Source organism: Scyliorhinus canicula, chromosome 1 (assembly GCF_902713615.1).
Source record: "Scyliorhinus canicula chromosome 1, sScyCan1.1, whole genome shotgun sequence".
In the NCBI taxonomy this organism is placed as follows: Eukaryota; Metazoa; Chordata; class Chondrichthyes; order Carcharhiniformes; family Scyliorhinidae; genus Scyliorhinus; species Scyliorhinus canicula.
Window position 1 is genome coordinate 226,874,907 of NC_052146.1, and position 20,997 is coordinate 226,895,903.

Here is a 20,997-nt window from a genome sequence, read left to right on the forward strand (position 1 = left end):
GAGAGACAGACCCGGCATTTCGGGGGGGGGGGGGGGGGTTCCGGCATTTGGGGGGGGGGGTTCCGGCATTTGGGGGGGGGGGGTTCCGGCATTTGGGGGGGGGGGTCCGGCATTTGGGGGGGGAGGGGGTTCCGGCATTTGGGGGGGGGGTTGCGGCATCGGGGGGGAGTTGCGGCATCGGGGGGGGTTGCGGCATCGGGGGGGGGGGTTGCGGCATCGGGGGGGGTTGCGGCATCGGGGGGGGTTGCGGCATCGGGGGGGGTTGCGGCATCGGGGGGGGTTGCGGCATCGGGAGGGGTTGCGGCATCGGGGGGGGGGTTTGGGGGCAGCGGCGTGCAGAGAGGGGGGGCGACCGATGCCCGGGGCCAACGCACCGTCGTCCCCCCCTCTGAACGCCGCTGCCCCCTACCCCAACCACCCCCCCTCACCACCCCTACTTCCCTCCCCACCACCCCTACCTCCCTCCCCACCACCCCTACCTCCCTCCCCACCACCCCTACCCCCTCCAACGCCGCCCCCCATCTCTCGCAACGCCGCAACCCCCCACCCTCAACGCCGGGTCCCCCCCCCTCAACGCCGGTACCCACACCCCGTCCCCCTCCCTCTGAAGGCCGGTACCCACACACCCCCCCCTCTCTCCTCCTCCCCCTTCCTTCCTCCTCCCCCCTCCTTCCTCCTCCCCCTTCCTTCCTCCTCCCCCCTTCCTTCCTCCTCCCCCCTTCCTTCCTCCTCCCCCCTTCTTCCTCCTCCCCCCCTTCCTTCCTCCTCCCCCCTCCTTCCTCCTCCCCCCTTCCTTCCTCCGTCCCCCCTCCTTCCTCCTCGCCCCCTTCCTTCCTCCGTTAGTGGGGGGGGTGCGGCGTTAGTGGGGGGTGGGGGGTGGGGGGGTGCGGCGTTGGAGGGGGGTAGGGGTGGTGAAGGGGGTAGGGGTGGTGAGGGGAGGGGGTTGGGGTAGGGGCAGCTGCGTGCAGAGGGGGGGCGACGGTGCGTTGGCCCCGGGCATCCGTCGCCCCCCTCCTCTGCACGCCGCTGCCCCTACCCTAACCCCCCTCACCACCCCTACCCCCTTCACCACCCCTACCCCCCTCCAACGCCGCACCCCCCCACCCCCCCCCCACTAACGGAGGAAGGAAGGGGGGAGGAAGGAAGGGGGGGGGACGGAGGAAGGAAGGGGGGAGGAGGAAGGAAGGGGGGGAGGAGGAGAGAGGGGGGGGGATGTGGGTACCGGCCTTCAGAGGGAGGGGGACGGGGTGTGGGTACCGGCGTTGAGGGGGGGGGGACCCGGCGTTAAGCGGGGGTGGTTGCGGCGTTGCGAGAGATGGGGGGCGGCGTTGGAGGGGGGTAGGGGTGGTGGGGTGGGGGGTAGGGGTGGTGGGGAGGGGGGTAGGGGCGTTGGAGGGAGGTAGGGGTGGTGAGGGGGGGTGGTTGGGGTAGGGGGCAGCGGCGTACAGAGGGGGGGGGCGACGGTGCGTTGGCCCAGGGCATCCGTAGCCCCCCCTCTCTGCACGCCGCTGCCCCCAAACCCCCCCCGATGCCGCAACCCCCCCCCCGATACCCCCCCCCGTGCCGCAACCCCCCGGATGCCGCAACCCACCCCCCCGATGCCGCAAACCCACCCCCCGATGCCGCAACCCCCCCCCGATGCCGCACCCCCCCCCCGATGCCCCCCCCATGCCCCCCCCCGATGCCGCAACCCCCCGGATGCCGCAACCCACCCCCCCGATGCCGCAACCCACCCCCCCGATGCCGCAACCCACCCCCCGATGCCGCAACACACCCCCCCGATGCCGCAACCCACCCCCCAATGCCGCAACCCCCCGGATGCCGCAACCCACCCCCCCCGATGCCGCAACCCACCCCCCCGATGCCGCAACCCAACCCCCCGATGCCGCAACCCCCCCCCCCCCCCCCCCCCCGATGCCGCAACCCACCCCCTGACACTGAACGGCGTCAACCATCATCAATGGTTGACGCTGTTTTAAAGCAACTGTGATTTTCGCCGACGTGACCGGGACTTCGGCCCATCCGGGCCGGAGATTTGTGGAATCTAAAAAAAAAATGAAATCCCACCGGCGCCAGCTGTTTTCAGAGGCTGCCGGCGGGATTTGCACAGCGCCGGTTTTTGGCCGGTCAGAGATTTTAAAACCCTGCGGGAGCGGGAATAACGCCGCTGCCCGCCGATTCTCCGACCCTGCGTGGGGTCGGAGAATCCCGCCCCTTATTTCTAATATTTAACAATACAGATATAAATTCCTTAAAACCTGGCACTTTGCATCCAAAACCCCATTTCTAATACCAACTACGCCCCTGTAATGGTATTGCATTGGAAGCAGGAGGGCATAATAAAAGTGCAATAAGTTTAAATGTAGTGTGTTTACTTATTTCTCCTCTCCCAAGTAGTTCTCCCTTCTCCTGTATACCCACCCTTTCCTTCCTCTTCACTGCTTCAAATTCCCACTTCCTCCCCTTGCTCCGGACCCAATAAACAACTCACAGATACATTGGTTGAAAGAAAATAACATTCATTTCCTTGTGACTGAATGGTGAAAGTGGCAGCAATTCTACAGTAGTGAAGTCCAAAAGGACAGCAATATTAACTAAGCTCATTCAAACATTGGGCTCTGGTTCTATACAGCTTGGATCTGTTGGAAAGCAGATCCAATATCTAACAATGAAACCAACAGAGCTCTGCTTCACAATTTTCTGTAATGGGAACCAAGTCTGTTCAAGCCAGTAGAAACACAATTTTCCAATTTGAACATTAATTGTGGAAGCACGATTGTCCTCAGGGTATTTGTCACAAAGACTAAGGCCAATGGCTGTGCAATGGTTGGCACTGCTGCCTCATAGCACCACAGAACCAAGTTCAATTCCAGCCTTGGGTGACTGTCCATGTGGGTTTGCTCCGGGTGCTCTGGTTTCTTCTCACAGTCCAAAGATGTGCAGGTTAAGTGGGGCTACAGGGTTAGGGTGGGGGTGTAGGTGTAGGTTGTGTGCTCTTTTGGAGTTGTTGCATGTTTGATGGGCTGAATAACCTCCTTCTGTACTGTATCGATTCTATGGGAAAGTTCATGACCTCCAATGCAGGTGTCTCTGCATTGAGTTGACATATGTTCAATGGTAAAAATATCCAACACCAAATATCCAGCATGTTGGATATGCTTCTCTTGGACGTCACCATCTGCAGCATTGCAGCCCTGGTATTTTTGTGTATCATGAGACTAGTGCCAGGAGCACAAGAGAGCTGTGTGACCTCTTTGTCTCCACTGGGTTGTGTGGATGCAAAATATTTACATAGAAACTTGCTTCGAGCAATTTCTGTTCAAAGGTCCATTGATATTTTTCCAAAGAAGTGTCAATCTTGCTGTTTGCATTACTTCAAAGTCAGTCAGTTAGACTAATTAACTCTTCTCATATTATCGATTCAACTAATTTGGCCCCAAGTGCAGGCAGTGTGTGGTCCCATCATTTATGTTAACCAAGGAATCAATTTTGAAAGCCTCTGAAGCCATATCAAGGTGTAATTTGAACTTGAGACTTTTAACTAATCTTAGCTGAGCTAAATTGGAAATGGACAGATTGCTTATTTCTGTACTGCCTCTAATTTACTGTTCGGTCCTTTGTGGCAAAATGTTCTACTTCTAGTTTTCTAGCCTAATAAAACCACCCAAAATAGATTGAACAATAATTCATCTCATTGCTGTTTGTGGGGCATTACTGTTGTATACAAAGTCACACCTATTTTTATCGACACAGCAACAGACACTGCCCTGAAAATCATTTGCTTTGGGTGAAGTATTTCTGCTGTTCGTAGGATACATTGCAAAGCATTCTGGACTACAATTATTTATTCTTGTAAAATATGCAACTGATTGACTTTCATTTGATGTAAACAGCCACATGGACAGATGATAAAATGGATCTTTGAAGAGAAATTGCCTGAATAAAGTTTCTGTCTGAACACTATGTGAAACATCAGTGTAGAGAAAAGTAGGCAGCCACAAAAATTGACAACATTGTGCTGGTAGCACCGGTGTGTTTCCTGCTGTCTTTGCTCATTTTCACCGGAGCCCACACCATCTTGCTGAGGTAATTTGGAGCATACACTGGAAGCATGTAGTCAACAAATCACACATCATTTCATGCCTAATGCTGATTTAACATCAGGATCACCAATTTGAACATTCCCACTTTAGCTAATGGCCTCTCTTAAACAACTGAACATACATTCAGCAAAGAAAGACACCTCTCCCCTTCCATCCAATAAGATCGTGGGCGATTTGATTGTCACCTCAAATCCACATTCCTGCCTACCTTTGATGGCCTTGTTAATCAAGAATCTATCCAGCTCTGCCTTAAGATTATTCAACGACTCTGCTTCCACTTCCTTTTAAAGAGTTCCAGAGACTCACGACCCTCTGAGAGAAAAAGTTTTTCCTAATCTCCATTTTAAATGAGTGACCCCTTATTTTTAAACAGTGACCCCCAGTTCTAGATTCTTCGACAAGAGGAAACATCCTCTCCACATCCACCTTGTAAAGACTCCTCAGGTCTTAAAGGTTTCAATCAAGTCGCATCTTACTCTTCTAAACTCTAATAAATACAAACCTAACCTCTCCAACCTTTCTTCATAAGACAACTCATTCATTTCTGGTATTAGTATGGTGAACCTTCTTTTGACTGCTTCTAACGCATTTTCATCATTCCTTAAATAAGGAGATCAATACTGTACACAATACTCCAGATGTGCTCTCACCAGTGCCCTGTACAACTGAAGATTAACCTCCCTACTTTTGTAATCAATTCCCCTCACAATAAACAATAACATTCTATTAGCTTTGCTAATTATTTGCTGTATCTTGTATACTAATCTTTTGTGATTCATTCACAAGGACACCCAGATCCCTCTACACCTCGGAGCTCTGCAATCTCTCCCCATTTAGATAATAAGTTTATTTTTTATTCTTCCTGCCAAAATGGATAATTTCACATTTCCACACATTATACTCCATTTGCCATATTTTTGCCCACTCACTTATCCTATCTCTGTACTTTTGTAGCTTCCCTACGTCCTTTTCACAATTTTCTTTTCAACCCATCTTTGTATCAGCAAATTTAGGAACTATACCTTCAGTCCTGGTGCACCTAAATCAATGCCATAATCTGACTCTTGCCTGTCTGCTGAGTGCTCCTTCACCACATCAACTGCATGCAGTGTGGTCCTGTTGGGGTACCTTGAGAGTTCATCCCCAGTCTCGCCCACGCTTAGAAATGTTTTCAAGTGGTGGGAAGAACTCACCGGTGAGACCAGCTCCTTAGACATTGGAGCTCAATTTTGAAAGGGTGCCCTGATCTCTAAATAAGCTTGAGGGCCCCCACACTCCCCACCCACAGACAAGACAATGCCGTTCCCCCACAGATATGGGCATTAACCCCCCCACCAAGTGTGCACACCCTGCAATGTCGTGACTGAGGGCCCCCTCGTTTCAAACTCCCCTCCTTTCAGGACCCCCCCTTCACCCACAACTTTTTTGAAGCTCCTTCATAAACCCCTTCACCCCCCCCCCCCCCTCCACCCTTTACATCCCCCCCTTTCATGGGCTTGGCTACCCTCAGTCCAGAACCCTAGGCCGTGCCAACCTGCCACCGAAGAAGTTCCCCTGGTGTCCTGGGAGTGCCAACCTGGCCAGGCACCAGGTGCCAGAGCCTTGCCCTGTCCCCGACCACCCGGGGGGATTCAATTGCCTTTGAGACTCCCAGAGTGGCCATCACACTTGTCGAGACCAGTAGTGATCGGCGCCCATTTAAGGCCTGGCCAATGCGTCCGGTGACTTCCGGGTACCAGGAGAATACGGCTTTGTAAGTGAGCCAAATGACTCATTTAAAAGATTATCTGGATCACACCCAGCGAGACCCAGGTCATGCCTCGCGGCTTGGGTTGGGTGACTTGCATAGAATCATGGAAGCATAGAATTTACAGTGCAGAAGGAGGCCATTTAGCCCGTTGAATCTGTACCAGCTCCCAGAAAGAGTACCCCACCCAAGCCCACAACTCCACACTATCCCACAACCCAGTAACCTCACCTATCCTTTTTGGACACTAAAGGCAATTTATCAATGCCAATCCACCTAACCTGCACATCTTTGGACTGTGGGAGGAAACCGGAGCACCCGGAGGAAACACATGCAGACACGGGAAGAACGTGCAGACTCTGCACAGACAGTGACCCAAGTCGGGGATCGAATCTGGTACCCTGGAGCTGTGAAGCAACAGAGTTACCATGCACGTGGTTTTGTGCCTGGTGCGAAGCCCGATTTGGGCCTCACCCGCGATGCACCCAACACACCGAGATCAGCGACAGGGTCAATGCAGTGGGAGAATTGCGCCCTATATGTTCAGCTGTGTAAGATTAAGAGAACACCAACTGGGGAGTTCATGCTGACTGACTTCATGAACTAATTGCTCTGCCCACATTCACTGGCCATACACTGTGTTCACATTAACGCCTCAACAAATGGCTTCTGGCACAATTGGCTCCAAAAGTGTGCCCAAGCTGCACAAGTGCCAATGTTGAGGTCTCAGGGCACTCATAATGCCCAAAGAATGGGTGTGAATGATTCTGATCTCATTCTCTGATTAAAATGGTGAAATTCTGTTATTAATCCTTGTAAACAATTGTTTGAAATCACCAGTTCTCAACACTTATCTAATGTTTTGTGAAAACGCATACCAATACAAGTTACATTGCAATTAAGAATTTCTCCAAAAGTAATTTTTTTTCAACATTGGTGTTCTGATTTAGGAATGTTCGGTTAATATTTTGTATTACAGTGCATGCATAGAACATTCTTCATACCCTCTTCATGATGCTTTGCAGTCTGTTCTTCAAACCTTTATTGATAACTGTCATGACATCAGTGCGAGTTTTGGGGACAACTGAAAATAGAAAAACAAACTGATAGAGTTCATATAATGTTGCATAATTAATCGTTTCTTTTTCAGTACTGAGAAAATGGGCACGTGACTGACTTCCGTGACTCCAACATTAGTGTTCCTGGCCCCATCACATAGACACTTGTTTCAACTTTGCGACTTCTGTTCACAGGTCTCAACTCAGTTTGCAGCAATTTCAGGTTCAGAATCAGGTCGAAGCACTTCTCAGCACTGATCACACCATGTTAAAATTATCATGTTGCCGTTATTAAATTCTAGTGTGCACGCAAGTGTATTAAAAATAACCTAATTCCCACATGCTAATGATGTTGAGAGCTAAGTTAATTGCCAGCATGACTATGTTGATGCACATGCCTACTCCAATGAGTAGGTTACAGGTGGCCAAAAAGCATTCAAAATTGTAGTAATCTAGGAGTAACGAAGATGAAGGTTTAAACACTTTTATTCAAAATTTAGAAATAAAGCTGCATCTGCAGCACACAACACAAGTGTCCCAGTCCAGAACTAACAGAACACTCGGTCCAGTCTGGGATGGCAATTAAAGGGCTCAGTGATCAATCCCAGCTGGGCAGGCACCCGCCTGTTACCATGGGAACTTGTACTCCACGGGCCCCATGGGGAGATCGGTGAGTGATTCCCCGTGGTCCACGTGAGGGTTATCATAGAAATAAAGTACAATCATCATTCTCTCAAAGTCAGCAAGTTGGAGCTGGTTTCCCACTTTCACATTTTCTCTGTCTATTAGCTTTGACAGAGTCATCGAACTCGAAACGTTCACTCTTTTCTCTCCCTACAGATGCTGCCAGCCCTGCTGAGATTTTCCAGCATTTTCTCTTTTGCTTCAGATTCCAGCATCCGCAGTAATTTGCTTTTATTAAGTTGGAGCTGGTTTCATTTTTCGTCCACATGATACCAACTCAACCATTCTTGTGAGCTAAAACACCCCTTCGAGAGCTTGACAAATGTTGTGCAGCTGGGAGAGGGTACAGAGAGTGGGAAGAACAAGGCCATTAAACGTGAGGATGAGAGTTTTCAAAAGCAAATGCATGAGGTGTAATATCAGATTCAGTCTGTGTCTTCAATGCCATCAGGAGAGTGCATCCTTCTCACTAACTCGTGGCAAACACAGTGGGAATTGGCTACTCTAAAAAATTTTTTTAAAGTCCTGTTTCAGGCACATAGAACCTGCAGAGCCGGGAAAGACCCTGATATTTTACACTATTTTGCCATGTTTTTTGGTCTCGGCGGGGACTTTGGACTCGGCAGTCCAAAGATGTGCGGGTTAGGTGGATTGGCCATGCTAAATTGCCCGTAGTGTCCTAATAAAAGTAAGGTTAAGGGGGGGTTGTTGGGTTACGGGTATAGGGTGGATACGTGGGTTTGAGTAGGGTGATCATGGCTCGGCACAACATTGAGGGCCGAAGGGCCTGTTCTGTGCTGTACTGTTCTATGTTCTATGAATGCCTCATTGAGACCGTACCTACATCATTCCAGTACTGACGAGCTCAGCTCGCCAGTTCAGGATGACAACTGGCGGATCAGGGCGCCATTTTTAAATGCAGGCCTGACCTTTCGACCCCCCTCAGCGACTCTACAGCCTCCAGACCCCCCCACTGCATCCAAATTACTTCTTCCAGGGCCCTCAGGCCACACCGCCGCCCTTCATTTCACCTGTTATTGGCAAGGCATCCTAGGCCTGACCCTTAGCACGAGCAACTTGGCACCAAAGCACCTTGGAGCTGCCAGTCTGGCACCCTGGCAGTGCCCCTGCCAGCCTGCCAGTGTCACACAAGCATTCTGGAAGTGCCAAGGCAGCAGGAGTGCCAGGGTGCCACCCAGGGGCCTCCAATAGCCTGGGAGACCCACCCAGTGTCATTATGTCTGGTCCATGTTTGTGTAGACCAATGCTGAACGGTGACCTGGCGAGGTCTCCCCGGTGTGGCTGTTAGGTCCCCGGTGGCAGGAGAATGTGGCGCAGACATATTTAAATGAGCCATTGGATCATGTCCATTGAGGGCAAGATCCAGATCACGACATTCCACTGAGTCATAGTAGGCGTTTCAAGCATCGCGAATCTCCAATGGCCTGGTCGCATCACCAAGTCGTGCCCGGTAAGGCCGGTAAATCGCACCGCAGATTTCTAAGCAGTGGCAACACTCATGAGAGACAGAAACAGTGCTATGTGATGCTTCGCTGCTGGTATGCAAAAGTTATTGACCGATTAAAAAACCCTGAGGTACAGCTAGGCCAGTAATGCTCCTGCCATTTAGTTATATTTTGTTGTTTTTTAAAAAATATTTCTATTAGGGTTTTTTTTACACAAAGCAAAGCTGAATAAGAACAAAGAAACATCGGTTACTACTCACTATATACATCCTCTACAATTTGCATTTCTCAGTAAGTGCCGAGTTTTCTCCGTGCTCCTGACTTTCCCCTACTCTCCCAATCCCCATCCCCTTCCTGGCGTGCCTTCTGTGCTCGTTGGGTCTTCCAACCTGGTCCTGTTGGGGTGGCATGGTGCTACATGTGCTGTTTTGTGTTGAGTATAGTTGAGTTCTGTGCTTCTTTGTTCCCTCCCTCCTTCGCCCCCTCCCGCCCTCTCTTCCCTCTTTCCTCTCCCTTCCCCTTTGTTTTCCCCGATTGTGTCTGTGGTTCTTCTGTGGATCCCCTCTTCCTCTGGTCTATTGGCTGTTGACTACAGACAGGTCTTGGAACAGATTGGTGAATGGCTCCCACGTTTTGTGGAAGCCCTCTTCCAACCACAGATGGCGACTTTAATTTTCTCCACATGGAGAAATTTCGATAGGGCGGACAGTCAGTCTGCAGCTTTGGGTGGAGCGGACGATTAGGGAGGCAAAGCCAAGAGTGTTGGCCTCCTCCCAATAAAGAGTTCTGGCTGCTCTGATATCGTGAAGACTGCCACTCTCGGGCATGCCTCACGGTAGCATAGTGGTTAGCACTGTGGCTTCACAGTGCCAAGATCCCAGGTTCGATTCCCAGCTGGGTCACTGTCTGTGCGGAGTCTGCACATTTTCCCCCTGTCTACGTGGGTTTCCTCCGGGTGCTCTGGTTTCCTCCCACTAATCCCGAAAGATGTGTTATTAGGTAATTTGAACATTCTGAACTCTCCCTCTGTGTACTCGAACAGGCGCCGGAATGTGGCAACTAGGGGCTTTTCACAGTAACTTCATTGCAATGTGACCCTACTTGTGACAATAAAGATTATCCTCATCCCCACAACCTTGGACATTGCCTCGAAGAAAGTTGTCCAGAACCCGACAAGTCTGGGACAGGCCCAGAACATGTAGGCTGGTTGGCCGGGCCTGCTTGGCATGTTCACATTTATCCTCCATGCCAGGAAGAACCTGCTCATTCAGGTTCTGATTAAGTGAGCCCAGTGTACCACTTTCAGTTGCATTAGGCACAGCTTTGCACAAGTGGAGGCGGAGTTGACCCTGTGCAGTGCTTCTCTCCAGAGTCTCCACCCTATTTCAAACCCAAGGTCCTCCTCCCATTTTTCCCTTGTCCAGTGATGAGTATGCCCTTCCCAGTAGTCGCCCAAATAGGTCCACCCGGATTCCTCTCGCTAGAATGTTCGCGTCCAATAGGTCCTCTAAAAGCATTTGTTCCTGTGGTCGTGGATATACCTTTGTTTCCCTACGTCAGAAGGTTTCGATTTGCTTTATCTGAATTGCATAATTTGTTTCCCCCAGTCAGTTAGAACCACTCTGTCAGTTTCTCTAGTGCACCCACTCTGTTGTGTGTGTAGAAGTCCCCAACTGTCAACGTCACCCCGTCCTGTCTCCACCTTTTGAAGGTGGCGTACATTTTGGCTGGCGCGAACCTGTGGTTGTTCCAGATGGGGGCCTGAATGGATATCTCGGTTAGACTGTAGTGTTGTCGAAGCTGGTTCCACGAATGGAGTGTGGCTATCACCTCTGGGTTCATTGAGTGTCTAGCCGGTGGGAATGGGAGGGTTGTCGTGGCCAGGGCCCAGAGGGACATCCCCGTGCAAGAGTCCGCCTCCATTCTTACCCATTCAGCCTCTGACTCCTTTATCCATCCCTTTACTCTTTGCTGCTGTTGCTGCCTAGTGGTAATATTGCAGATTTAGGAGGGCTAGGCCTCCCCATGCTTTTCATTCTTTGCAGAACATGTTTGGGGATCCTTGGGTTCTTCCCCCCACCCCCCCCCACACCCCCCCCCCCCACCCCACCACCCCCCACCCCCACCCCACCACCCCCCACCCCACCACCCCACCACCCCCACCCCACCACCCCCCCACCCCCACCCCACCCCACCACCCCCCCCCCACCCCCACCCCCCCACCCCACCCCCCCACCCATCCCCCCACCCCCCCCCACCCCCCACCCCACCCCCACCCCCCCCCCCACCCCCCACCCCACCCCCACCCCCCCCCACCCCCACCCCACCCCCCACAGCATCTGGCCTTGTCTCCTTGTTTGTACAGGGTCCACCATGTCTGGTGGAGTTGGTGCACTCTTTCCTCGTGGAGAGTAGGTCAAAGTCCATTTGTAGCTTCCTCTCTGTCCACCCGGAGCTCTACAGTCAGGGCCTCAGAGGATTGCTGGTCTACCTCCAGTATTGAGTCGATCAGCTGTCGCCCAGCCGCCCTCTCTTCCCTGAATCTTTGGGCAGGATTCTCCGGCTGTGCCCGCCCAGCGACTGGAAATTCCTGCCCGAGATCAATGGACCTTTAAACGGTCCGCGTCCCATCTGTGGCGACCTTGCTGAGGGCACGGCGGAAGAATCCAGCCCTTTGTGTTTCGTAAGCTATAATTTGTAAGCAGCATGATAGCACAGTGTTTAGCACTTTTGCTTCACAGCACCAGGGTGCCGGATTCGATTCCCAGCTTGGGTCACTGTCTGTGCAAAATCTGCACATTCTCCCCGTGTCTGCGTGGGTTTCCTCCGGGTGCTCCGGTTTCCTCCCACAAGTCCCGAAAGACATGCTTGTTTATGAACTGAACATTCTAAATTCTCCCTCCGTGTACCTGAACAGGCGCCGGACTGTGAAAACTAGGGAATTTTCACAGTAACTTCATTGCAGTGTTAATGTGAGCCTACTTGTGACAATAATAAAGAATATTATTTCCCCCAATCACACTTTCCAGTGCCTCCTAGAACATGGAGGGTGAAACGTCCCCTCTGGTTATTAGTAATATACTTGTCTATGGTCAGTGATATTTTCTCGCAGAAAGCCTTATTGGCCAGGAGGGCCATGTCCAACCTTCATGGGGGGGGGGCGTTGGGCACAGCCCATCTCCAACCTCACATTCATGTAATGTGGAGTGTGGTCAGAGATCATGATCGTAGAGTATTCTGCCCTTACTATTCCTGGAAGCACCGATTTCCTCACTACAAAGAAGTCAATCAGGGTGTATATGTTACGTACCTGGGGGGAAAAGGAGAACTCCTTCTTCCCTAGGTGGGTGAACCACCATGGGTCCATTGCTCCCATCTGCTGCATAAATATGCCAAGTTATTTTGCCATGTTAGAGTCTCCCTGTTTTGGGATTCGACCTCAACTGCCAGTGGGTCCTGTACGCAATTAAAGTCCCCCCCCCCCCCCCCCCCCCCCCCCCATGATAAGTCAATATGTGTCAACATCAGGAATGTTCACCATGGTCCTCTTTATAAACTCCGTGCCATCTCAGTTGGGCGCGTACAAGTTCACCAGGACCACTGGTGCCCCGGTCTAGGACAGTGCTGACCATGACGCACCATCCCCTGCGTCCGTAACCATCCTTGTTGCAGTAAACATCATCCTCTTATTTTGTTGTATGGCCATCCTCCTGGCCCTTGTCCCATAGCGGAATGGTAGGTCTGTCTCACCCAGCCTTTCCTTCCCTGCAGTCGGTCCTTCTCCCTTAGGTGTGTCTCTTGAAGGAAGACTGTCAGTTTTCATACTTTTCAGGTGGGCAAATACTCTGGATCTTATAACTGGGCTGTTGTGTCCCCCAAAGTTTCAGGTGATTATCCTGATGGGGAGAGTTTTGCCCCCTCCGTCCTGCAGGATCAACCATATTTCTGGATGTGCCCCTGCACTCCGGGTTTCTCTTTGTTTGGGGACTATCCAAAATGTCCGCGGTCACCACTCTCACATGAGACCGGGCCCTGTGCGCTGGGGTTTCCCTTTGTTCAGGGACCCTCCAAAGTGGTAGCTTATGGTGCCTTTGTGTTCCAAATCGCCACATATAGCCTGTTGTAGCTACCCTTGTCCCATGTTTCCTCTATGGTTCTTACGCCCTTCTATTACTGCCACCCCCTCCTTGCTCTCCTGCCCCCGTTTACTTCCCTGATTGTCCCCCCATTGGTGTTGTGTAAACCCCCCCCCCCAATGCCTCTGGTGCTCTCTCCCTTGCGAGAGGCACACTCGGCCCCCCTCTTGCTTGTACCTCCTGGTGCTAGCTTTTTTGCTTGTGTGGTGGCCTATTTGTCTATGACCTCTTGGGGTCGCCTGTGTGTCTACCCTTCACCCGCTATCTGTTCTCCCCTCCTGCCATCTTCCTCACCATCTCTTGTGCTCCACTGCCTTCGCCCCTTCCTTCTTACATTTCTGTTCTGTCTTCAAAACGATCAATACAGTCCCGCGCAAAGTGTCCCTCATGTCGGTTGAAGTCCTTTCAGGTGATCCACTTCGTAGCTGTCTCTGCGGCTGTTTTACCAGCCTGTTCTCCAGGACAAATCTGTCTGTGTCCACAGGGGCTGTGATGAAAAGTTCCCTGCCCTGGAATGTGACCCAGGCTTTAGCCAGGTAGCATCCCAATTTTTACTTGGTTTTTATACAGGGCCGCCTTCGCCCTGTTGAACTCTGCCCAGTGCTCGGCCAAGTCTGCCCCAATGTCCTGGTAAATCCTGATCTGGTATCCTTCCCATTTGCACTTGTCTACCTGCCCCAGCGCAAGATTCTTTCCCGGACTTGGTAACCAGGGTATTTTGGCGATTATCGCCTTTGATTGCTCTCCGGACTTGGGTTCTAGCCGGGGTGAACAGTGATCTCTGTCTATTTCTGGCGGGTTGGGGAAGCTGTCCCTTCCCACCAGATTTCCCAGCATCTGGGCCACACAGTCTGTGGGGGGTCTCTGCCTTCAATCCCTTCCGGCAGGCCCACGATTCTTCGGTTTTGGCGTGGTGGCCAATTCTCCTGGTCCTCTATTTTCCCCTTCAGTTTCTCTTGATTTCTCCCATTGCGCATCTCCTTACAGCCTCTGGAGTTACAATTGCGCAGTATCCTTTCTTGCAGTATTATTAGCTAGGGTGAGGGGATACTTTTTTCCCTGTTTTAACAAGTTATTTTGGGTAGAGGCGCCCTGTTTTCGGGTACGTAGGAGGATGTGCGACTTCTCAGCACATCCCCGTCACCACAGCCAATTCGGTTATATTGCATAAGACTGTGACAGATTTGTTGCTTCTGCAAGGAGAGCTCATGTCTTAATGATTAAAATAAATAAAAATATGTCATGGGTACATGATTAGAAATAAATTGCAATCACCATTACGTCAAACAAACTATCAAAAGAGTAAAGTTCACTGATAATTCAACAGTATCAGTAGGTAGTTTATATTTAGTAAAATACATACCATGCTGGAACAACTTTGTTACTTCTAGAATATACGGTCTGCAAAATGGAAATGTAATTCAAGTTAAATGAAGAATCTTAATGACACAAGAGCCATTACTAAGCACGAACCGAACACTGAGTTATTGGTGGCATCATCTGATGTGTTGGGTAAGCTGGGTCTATATGGACTGCGTTTGATGCAGTGTAGCGAGAGACAGGCTTCCAACACTTCAAAAGATGCAACACGATTTTATTGAACAACTAAGGCCGAGGTGGGGGGGCGGGGCCAAGGCGGAGGCGGGGGGGGGGCGAGGCGGAGGCGGGGGGGGGCGAGGCCGAGGCGGGGGGGCGGGTCCAAGGGGGGCGGGGCCGAGGCCGAGGCGGGGGGGGCGAGGCCGAGGCGGGGGGGGCGGGCCCGAGGCGGGGGGGGCGGGCCCGAGGCGGGGGGGCGGGCCCGAGGCGGGGGGGGGCAGGCCGGAGGGCGAACGGAGGGGGGGGGCGGACGGAGGGGGGCGGAGGGGGCCGCCCTGGGGGAGAGCGGCCACCGCGCATGTGCTGGTTGGCACCGGCCCAACTGCGCATGCGCGGGACCCGAGTCTCTGGCGCCCCCTAGCACATGGCGCCCCGGGCGACTGCCCGAGTTGCCGGTGCCTTGGGCCGGCCCTGATTCCAGGGCTCCAGTGGCGACCTGTGTGATATTTCGCAGGCCATAACCCACGGGTGCATCTGACAGGTCACGGATGCCCTCTATGCCCGAGCGGAAAACTACATCATCTTTGACATGGACCAAGCCCAACAAGATGCCCAGGCAGCAGGTTTTCTGCCATCGCCGGGGTGCCCCAGGTCCAGGGGGTTATAGATGCTACGCATGTCGCCCTGCATCCAACTGAGGGTGCCCGATGTTAACTGAAAGGGGTTCCACTCCCTCAAATACAGCTAGTGTGCAACCAAGAGATTAAGTTAATGCACGTGAGTGCACGCTTCCCAGGGAGCGTCCACGACAGTTACATCCTGGGCAGTTGGTCATCTCCGGCCTCTTTGAAGAGCATCCCAGGATGGGTGGCTGACTCTTGGGGAATGAGGGATAGCCGCTGAGGACCTGGCCAATGACGCCAGTACGGAGGTCGGAGACCGAAGCGGAGACCAGGTACAACAAGGTCCTTGTAGACACCCGAGCTGTCATTGTGCGGTGCATCAGACTCCTCAAGATGCCTCGCCCGATGCCTGACTGCTCCGGGGGTCACCCACTTTGTGGTGGTCTGCTGTGCCCTCCACAACCTCGTACTGCAGCGGGTCGACAAGCTGAAGGTTGGTGATGAGGAACATGTCGCCACCTCCGAGGAGGAGGGGGATGGGGACGAGGCTAATGAAGATGAGCCAGACCAGCAGGGGCTGGAGGACAAAGCTGGGGAGGAAGCAGAGGACCAGACAGAGGTTGCAGGACAGGCGGCAGCGACGAGGATCCGACAAGCCCAGAGGGCCAGGGAGGCCCTCATACTCGCCTGATTCACTTAGGACCTGGTCCATCACCCCTCACTCCCATTTCCCACCCTCCCAGGATATGTGTCACATCACTCTGGGATGGCGGACTGTGTTGGCACTGTCAGCAGGTCACTGGCGAGGGCAGGGGGGGGTGATGATAACTCACAGAGAGCTGAGCATCAGTGTTCCTCAATCTATGCCATAGTCTGACCCCTGCCTGTCTGCTGAATGCTCGCTCACACCCAGCACCTGCACACGGTGTACCCAGGAGAGGGGGGGTGGCTGCCAGAGAGATGGGCTACGGGTTCGGAGGTTGGCCCACAGTGCGGAAGGAAGTGATAGAGTGCACAAAAGTGTTTATTGCATTTGACAATTCCCCACTCTCTCAAAGGTGCCGGAAATCAAGAGAGCTAATGGCCACCATCCCCACTCCATAGGACGGGTCCAGGTTGGCGCCCAGCACCCCCTCCTCCCACTCAGTGTCCATAGGTCCCTGGCGTTCACCTCGGGGCGGAGGGTCAGCTGATTCGAGTCCCGGCTGCCCCTGCGTCATCTGGCTCTGCCAGCCCTGGCAGATCCCCATGGTCCGCACAATGGTGTTGATGTCCTCGGCAATGCCCACCTGTGACTGGGACAAGCTCCGCAGCACCTCAGCCATGCCCATCTGAGGACGGGACATGTCCCCCAGAATCCCATCAAGGCCAGCCTGGTACTTGGTCACATCCCCCAGCGAGTCGGAAATTCTGCCGAGACCCTCAGCCATGGCCATCACCGACTGCGCGACGCATTGGACACCTTCATTCATGGTGCCAAGGTCGTGCACCAGGCTCTCCACTGCAGTCGCCATCCTAGCAATGTTGGCCTCGGTGCCACACACTGCCGGCAACATCTACAGTGCCTGTAGCTTCTGGGACTCCTCCAAGCGGCTATGAATCTGTTGGAGTGACACTGACATCTCCCCCTGAATGTCCCGACCGCACCCTAACGTCTCCATCAGCTCTGGGATGACCTATTCCACAGGCTCAGAATCAGGCTGGGGTCCAGCTGGGTCCTGGGATCTGGCAGACCTCTAACTGCTGTCTCACCTGGGGGTTCCTGCCTCCACCTGATGTGCACCAGAAGCAGCCTGTCCATTAACATTTCCCATCAAGGGGCATGTATCTATGCTGGTGGAGGTGGGGATGTCAGCTGTGATGTGACTGTTACGGTGGCATCCTTGGAGCTCTCCTCCGAGGTGGTCTCATGGGAGACTGAAGAGAGTGCCACCCGGGATGGGCCGGCGCCATCGGCTGGAGGACCTGCGGAAGGATGGACATGTGGTCAGTGGGAGGGCTGGGTCAGTCAGTAAGGCAATAACAACACACATTTGACAGATCCTCCGGGGGGAGCCCGGTGGTTCCTCACCTCTGCGGCGTCTGTCAGCCTCTGTGTGGGTGACCGCCCTGTCCTCGGCCACATCGGTCACCTCCAGGGCACCCTCCTCGAAGGTGGTGAGGATTCTTACTTTTGGCACACCTCCGCCTGTCTGAGCCTTCTCCCGGCAATTGTTGGAGAACTTTTCCCGAGGAGACACAAAGAGGGCATCATTAGCTACACTAAGTGGACCAATTAACGTTAATTAGTGTTGCCGGTCTTGCTGAGCCGAGTGCCGACAAGCTCGTGGCAGTTCCCGCTCACTACAACACTAGAAATCTTTCCGGAGAATTGTGCCCATGATCCTCATTTTTTAGAATTTGTATTTCAGTTTAAGAGATATAGGAGTAAAACTTTGATTCTCCATGCAAACAGCCATGATCGTGAAGCACAATTAGCCTGTGCCCATGCAGTCAGATGGGTGACACACAAATTTCATGTTGCATAATAATAATTACATTTGCTTGAATGTGCTACTGAGTGCCTGCATACGTCCGCAGGGATGGGTTTGTGTGAGACTAATTGCACTTAAAGCTAGCCGACATGCTTCAGCATGAAGTACTGACACAGGAGTTAGTGAGCATAAAATACCTTGAAAAATAGCAATCTGATGAGGGCTTCGAAGGTGTATTGTCTGAGGCCAATGTTTGAGCTTCCATTATACCCCAAGTAGAATCCTCCCAAAGTCTGACCACTGCAGTGGAAACTCAAACTGAGGGCATGAAATCTCAGCTTGCTGCAGGCTGAGACTGCTGTCATCATAGCTGCTGATATTTGTGCTCAAGGAGCTTTCAGGGACTTACAACAGTTCAGCATTCTGTGCTCTACTCGAGTACGTGGCAGACTATTGAGGCCTCACCCCAGGAGAGAGCAGCAGCTCAGCGAAGCATTAACCTCTCTCAGGACGATATTTGTCCTGCCACCATACCACGTTCTCAGAACCCTTGGTCTTGCCTTTCAGCCAGCGAGCGTGCCCATCTGCTGCCACTGATATTGAAATGGTGCAGTCCGAAGTCAGGCTTTCTCGGCCCCAATTGCTGAAGGCCATGCTCAATGGCAGTCCATCTGCAATCTCCACCATTGAAAGTCAGCTGCTTCCAACAGCCGTGCTGCAGCCACTGAAGTAGCGCTGGTGAGGAGCTCCTTCCTACCATCTACAACTGAATGCATGTTCAGCTGTGGGAGATTAAGACACAACATTAATGACTGTGTTGGCATCAAATCAGTCATTGCTCATTGACTGATGTTACAAGTTGCCTTCTCTGTATCCTTCTAGTGAACACTGTCCATGCGACTGACTTTCTCAAAATTGCCTCTGCCACAGAAAGTGCTGCAAGTGTCCACAGGCAGTGTTGACACTATTTTGGTCCAAATACAACATCCTTCGTAGCCACAGATTTTGCACTTGTCTCCCTGATAATGACACTGAGTCCACCTGAAATCTCTCCAACTTCTTTGGTGAGCTGCACTTTAACATTGAAATGTGGGTAGTTTGTTTGTCATTGAGTAAAGGGTTCCAGCCATCAAAATGGTTTGAACCGCTCGCTCCCTTACTTCATCAGACAAACAACTGATCGTCCTGCCTATCAGTCGCCAATTCAGCAGCAGGTAAAGTTAACCCCAAACAGAGGAGCAGAAATAAAGCTGAAGGAGATGTGACAATAAGAATAAATGTGAGAGGAATATAGAAACAAAGAAAGAGGTTTAAACGAATGGAAGACACAGAAAGATTAATACAAACAATCAACTATATTATACAAATCACTTCCGGTGGAGGCCATGGAGTGAGTGGTGGCATATTTGGCAACTCCCTCTCATGGTGGTCTTTTTGTGGCCTTTACACCGGTTTATCATAGGAATCTTGTAGGAAAAAGGTACAGGAGTGAGAGCAGAAGAGAGTGACCCCTAGTTTATGGAGCTACGGCCAGAAGTGCCGGGGGAAAAGCAAAACAGTTGGTTGAGGGAGTATGGTGCGGACAACGCACACGGAGATGGTGGACAGGCAGGGTCCGGCCCTGCCAGCTCAGTGGTCGCTGGACCTGTTGGTGAGAAGTTCACCCAACAGCGGAAGCAAAGTGTGGAGGACATGGCTCGGACGGTGGACTTGACCAAGGCGGTAGTTGACCGCGTGGAGCATAATTGGCAGCCCAAGGACAGGCGATCCAGAGGTTGGAGGAGCAGGCAGGCGAACAGGAGGAACAGTCCATCTCAATGGCAGCAGAGATTGGGATGCTGCATGACCAGCAGAAGCGACTGCTGGAGAAAGTGGAGGACCTGGAGAACCGTTCTCTGAGGCAGAATATCCGAATCGTGGGTCTGCCGGAGGGAATCGAAGAATCGAATGCAGGTGCATATGTTGGGAAAATGTGGGAGATGCTGCTTGGGGAAGGTGCGTTTGACCGGCCGTTGGAGGTAGATCGGGCCCACAGAGCACTGATGGGCAACCCCCAGGGGGGTGTGCCGCCGAGGCCTAAGGTGGTACGATTGCATCCGTTCCTGGACAAGGAACGCATCATGAGGTGGGCCAGGCAGACGAGGCAATGCACTTGGGAAGACGTCGAGACTCAGGTGTACCAAGACCTGTGAGCAGAGCTCGCGAAGAGGGGTTTCAGTTTTAATAGAGTCAAGTCGGCCCTGTATAAGGACCTAAAGTTCAGACTTCTGTACCCAGCTCGCCTATGGGTGACCTATGGGGGCCGGGAGTTGTACTTTGGCTCGTCGGAGGAGGCAACGGACTTTATGAAGGAGAATGGACTGGCAGGAGAAGGAGGACCTTGAACTTCGATTGAGGAGAACTGAACTATGTTGTGAAAAGCTTTAGGTTTATATTGTTTGGATTTCTTTCGTTTTTCTCCGTTCTTCGATTCTGTCTGGGGTTAGGTCAGTTTGCAGCGCTTGCTAAGGGATGAGGGATGGGTCTCTGTGTTCGGACCTTGGGAGGGATTGTATGTATATTTTTACTTCTTGCCTTTGTTTTGACTGTTTGCACTAAGTGCGGAGGGGGAAATCAGTTGGGGGGGGGGGGGGGGGGTAGGATGCTAGGCGCCATGGGCGGAGGCTGCCATACTATCTGGGTGGGCAAGTTCATGGCAGCAAAGTGGGGGGTGAGCTGAAGATAAAATAAATAAATAAATAATCTTTATTGTCACAAGTAGGCTTACATTGACACTGCAATGAAGTTACTGTGAAAAGCCCCTAGTCGCCACATTCCAGCACCTGTTTGAGTACACAGAGGGAGAATTCAGAATTCTCAGCTGGTGCAGGAATTGAACCCGCGCTGCTGGCTTTGTTCTGCATTACAAACCAGATGTCTAGCCCACTGAGCTAAACCAGCCAATGTGGGGGGGGGGGGGGAATTATACTGCTGACGGGGAGGTGACTTTCAAAGTGGAGGAGGAGGAGGGTTGATGACGGTAGTTGCCCGAGGGCTGGCCAGGGGAGGTGCAAAGCATGGCCACAGACTGGCATAGGAGAGGTTATGCTTGATTGGCAGGGAGGGGGCAGCGTGCCCCCTGACCAGGATGGTCACATGGAACGTTCAGGGACTGAATGGGCTAGTCAAAA

General features: G+C 52.4%; 1 protein-coding gene across 7 annotated transcripts in view; it reads right to left on the reverse strand.

Annotated features, from left to right (window-relative positions):
* si:zfos-1056e6.1 (uncharacterized protein LOC107988029 homolog) overlaps positions 1 to 20,997 on the reverse strand; it is a 102,840-nt gene that overhangs the window by 43,782 nt on the left and 38,061 nt on the right. For all 7 annotated transcript variants that reach the window (XR_005462013.1, XM_038808596.1, XM_038808560.1 and 4 more), the window contains 2 exons: positions 14,558 to 14,595; positions 6,855 to 6,934 (listed from right to left, as the gene is read on the reverse strand). Coding sequence is in view for 6 of the 7 variants with exons in the window: in XM_038808596.1 (XP_038664524.1) it covers positions 6,855 to 6,934; positions 14,558 to 14,595 (118 nt within the window). In the remaining variant the exon portion in view is untranslated. The remainder of the gene's footprint in view (positions 1 to 6,854; positions 6,935 to 14,557; positions 14,596 to 20,997) is intronic.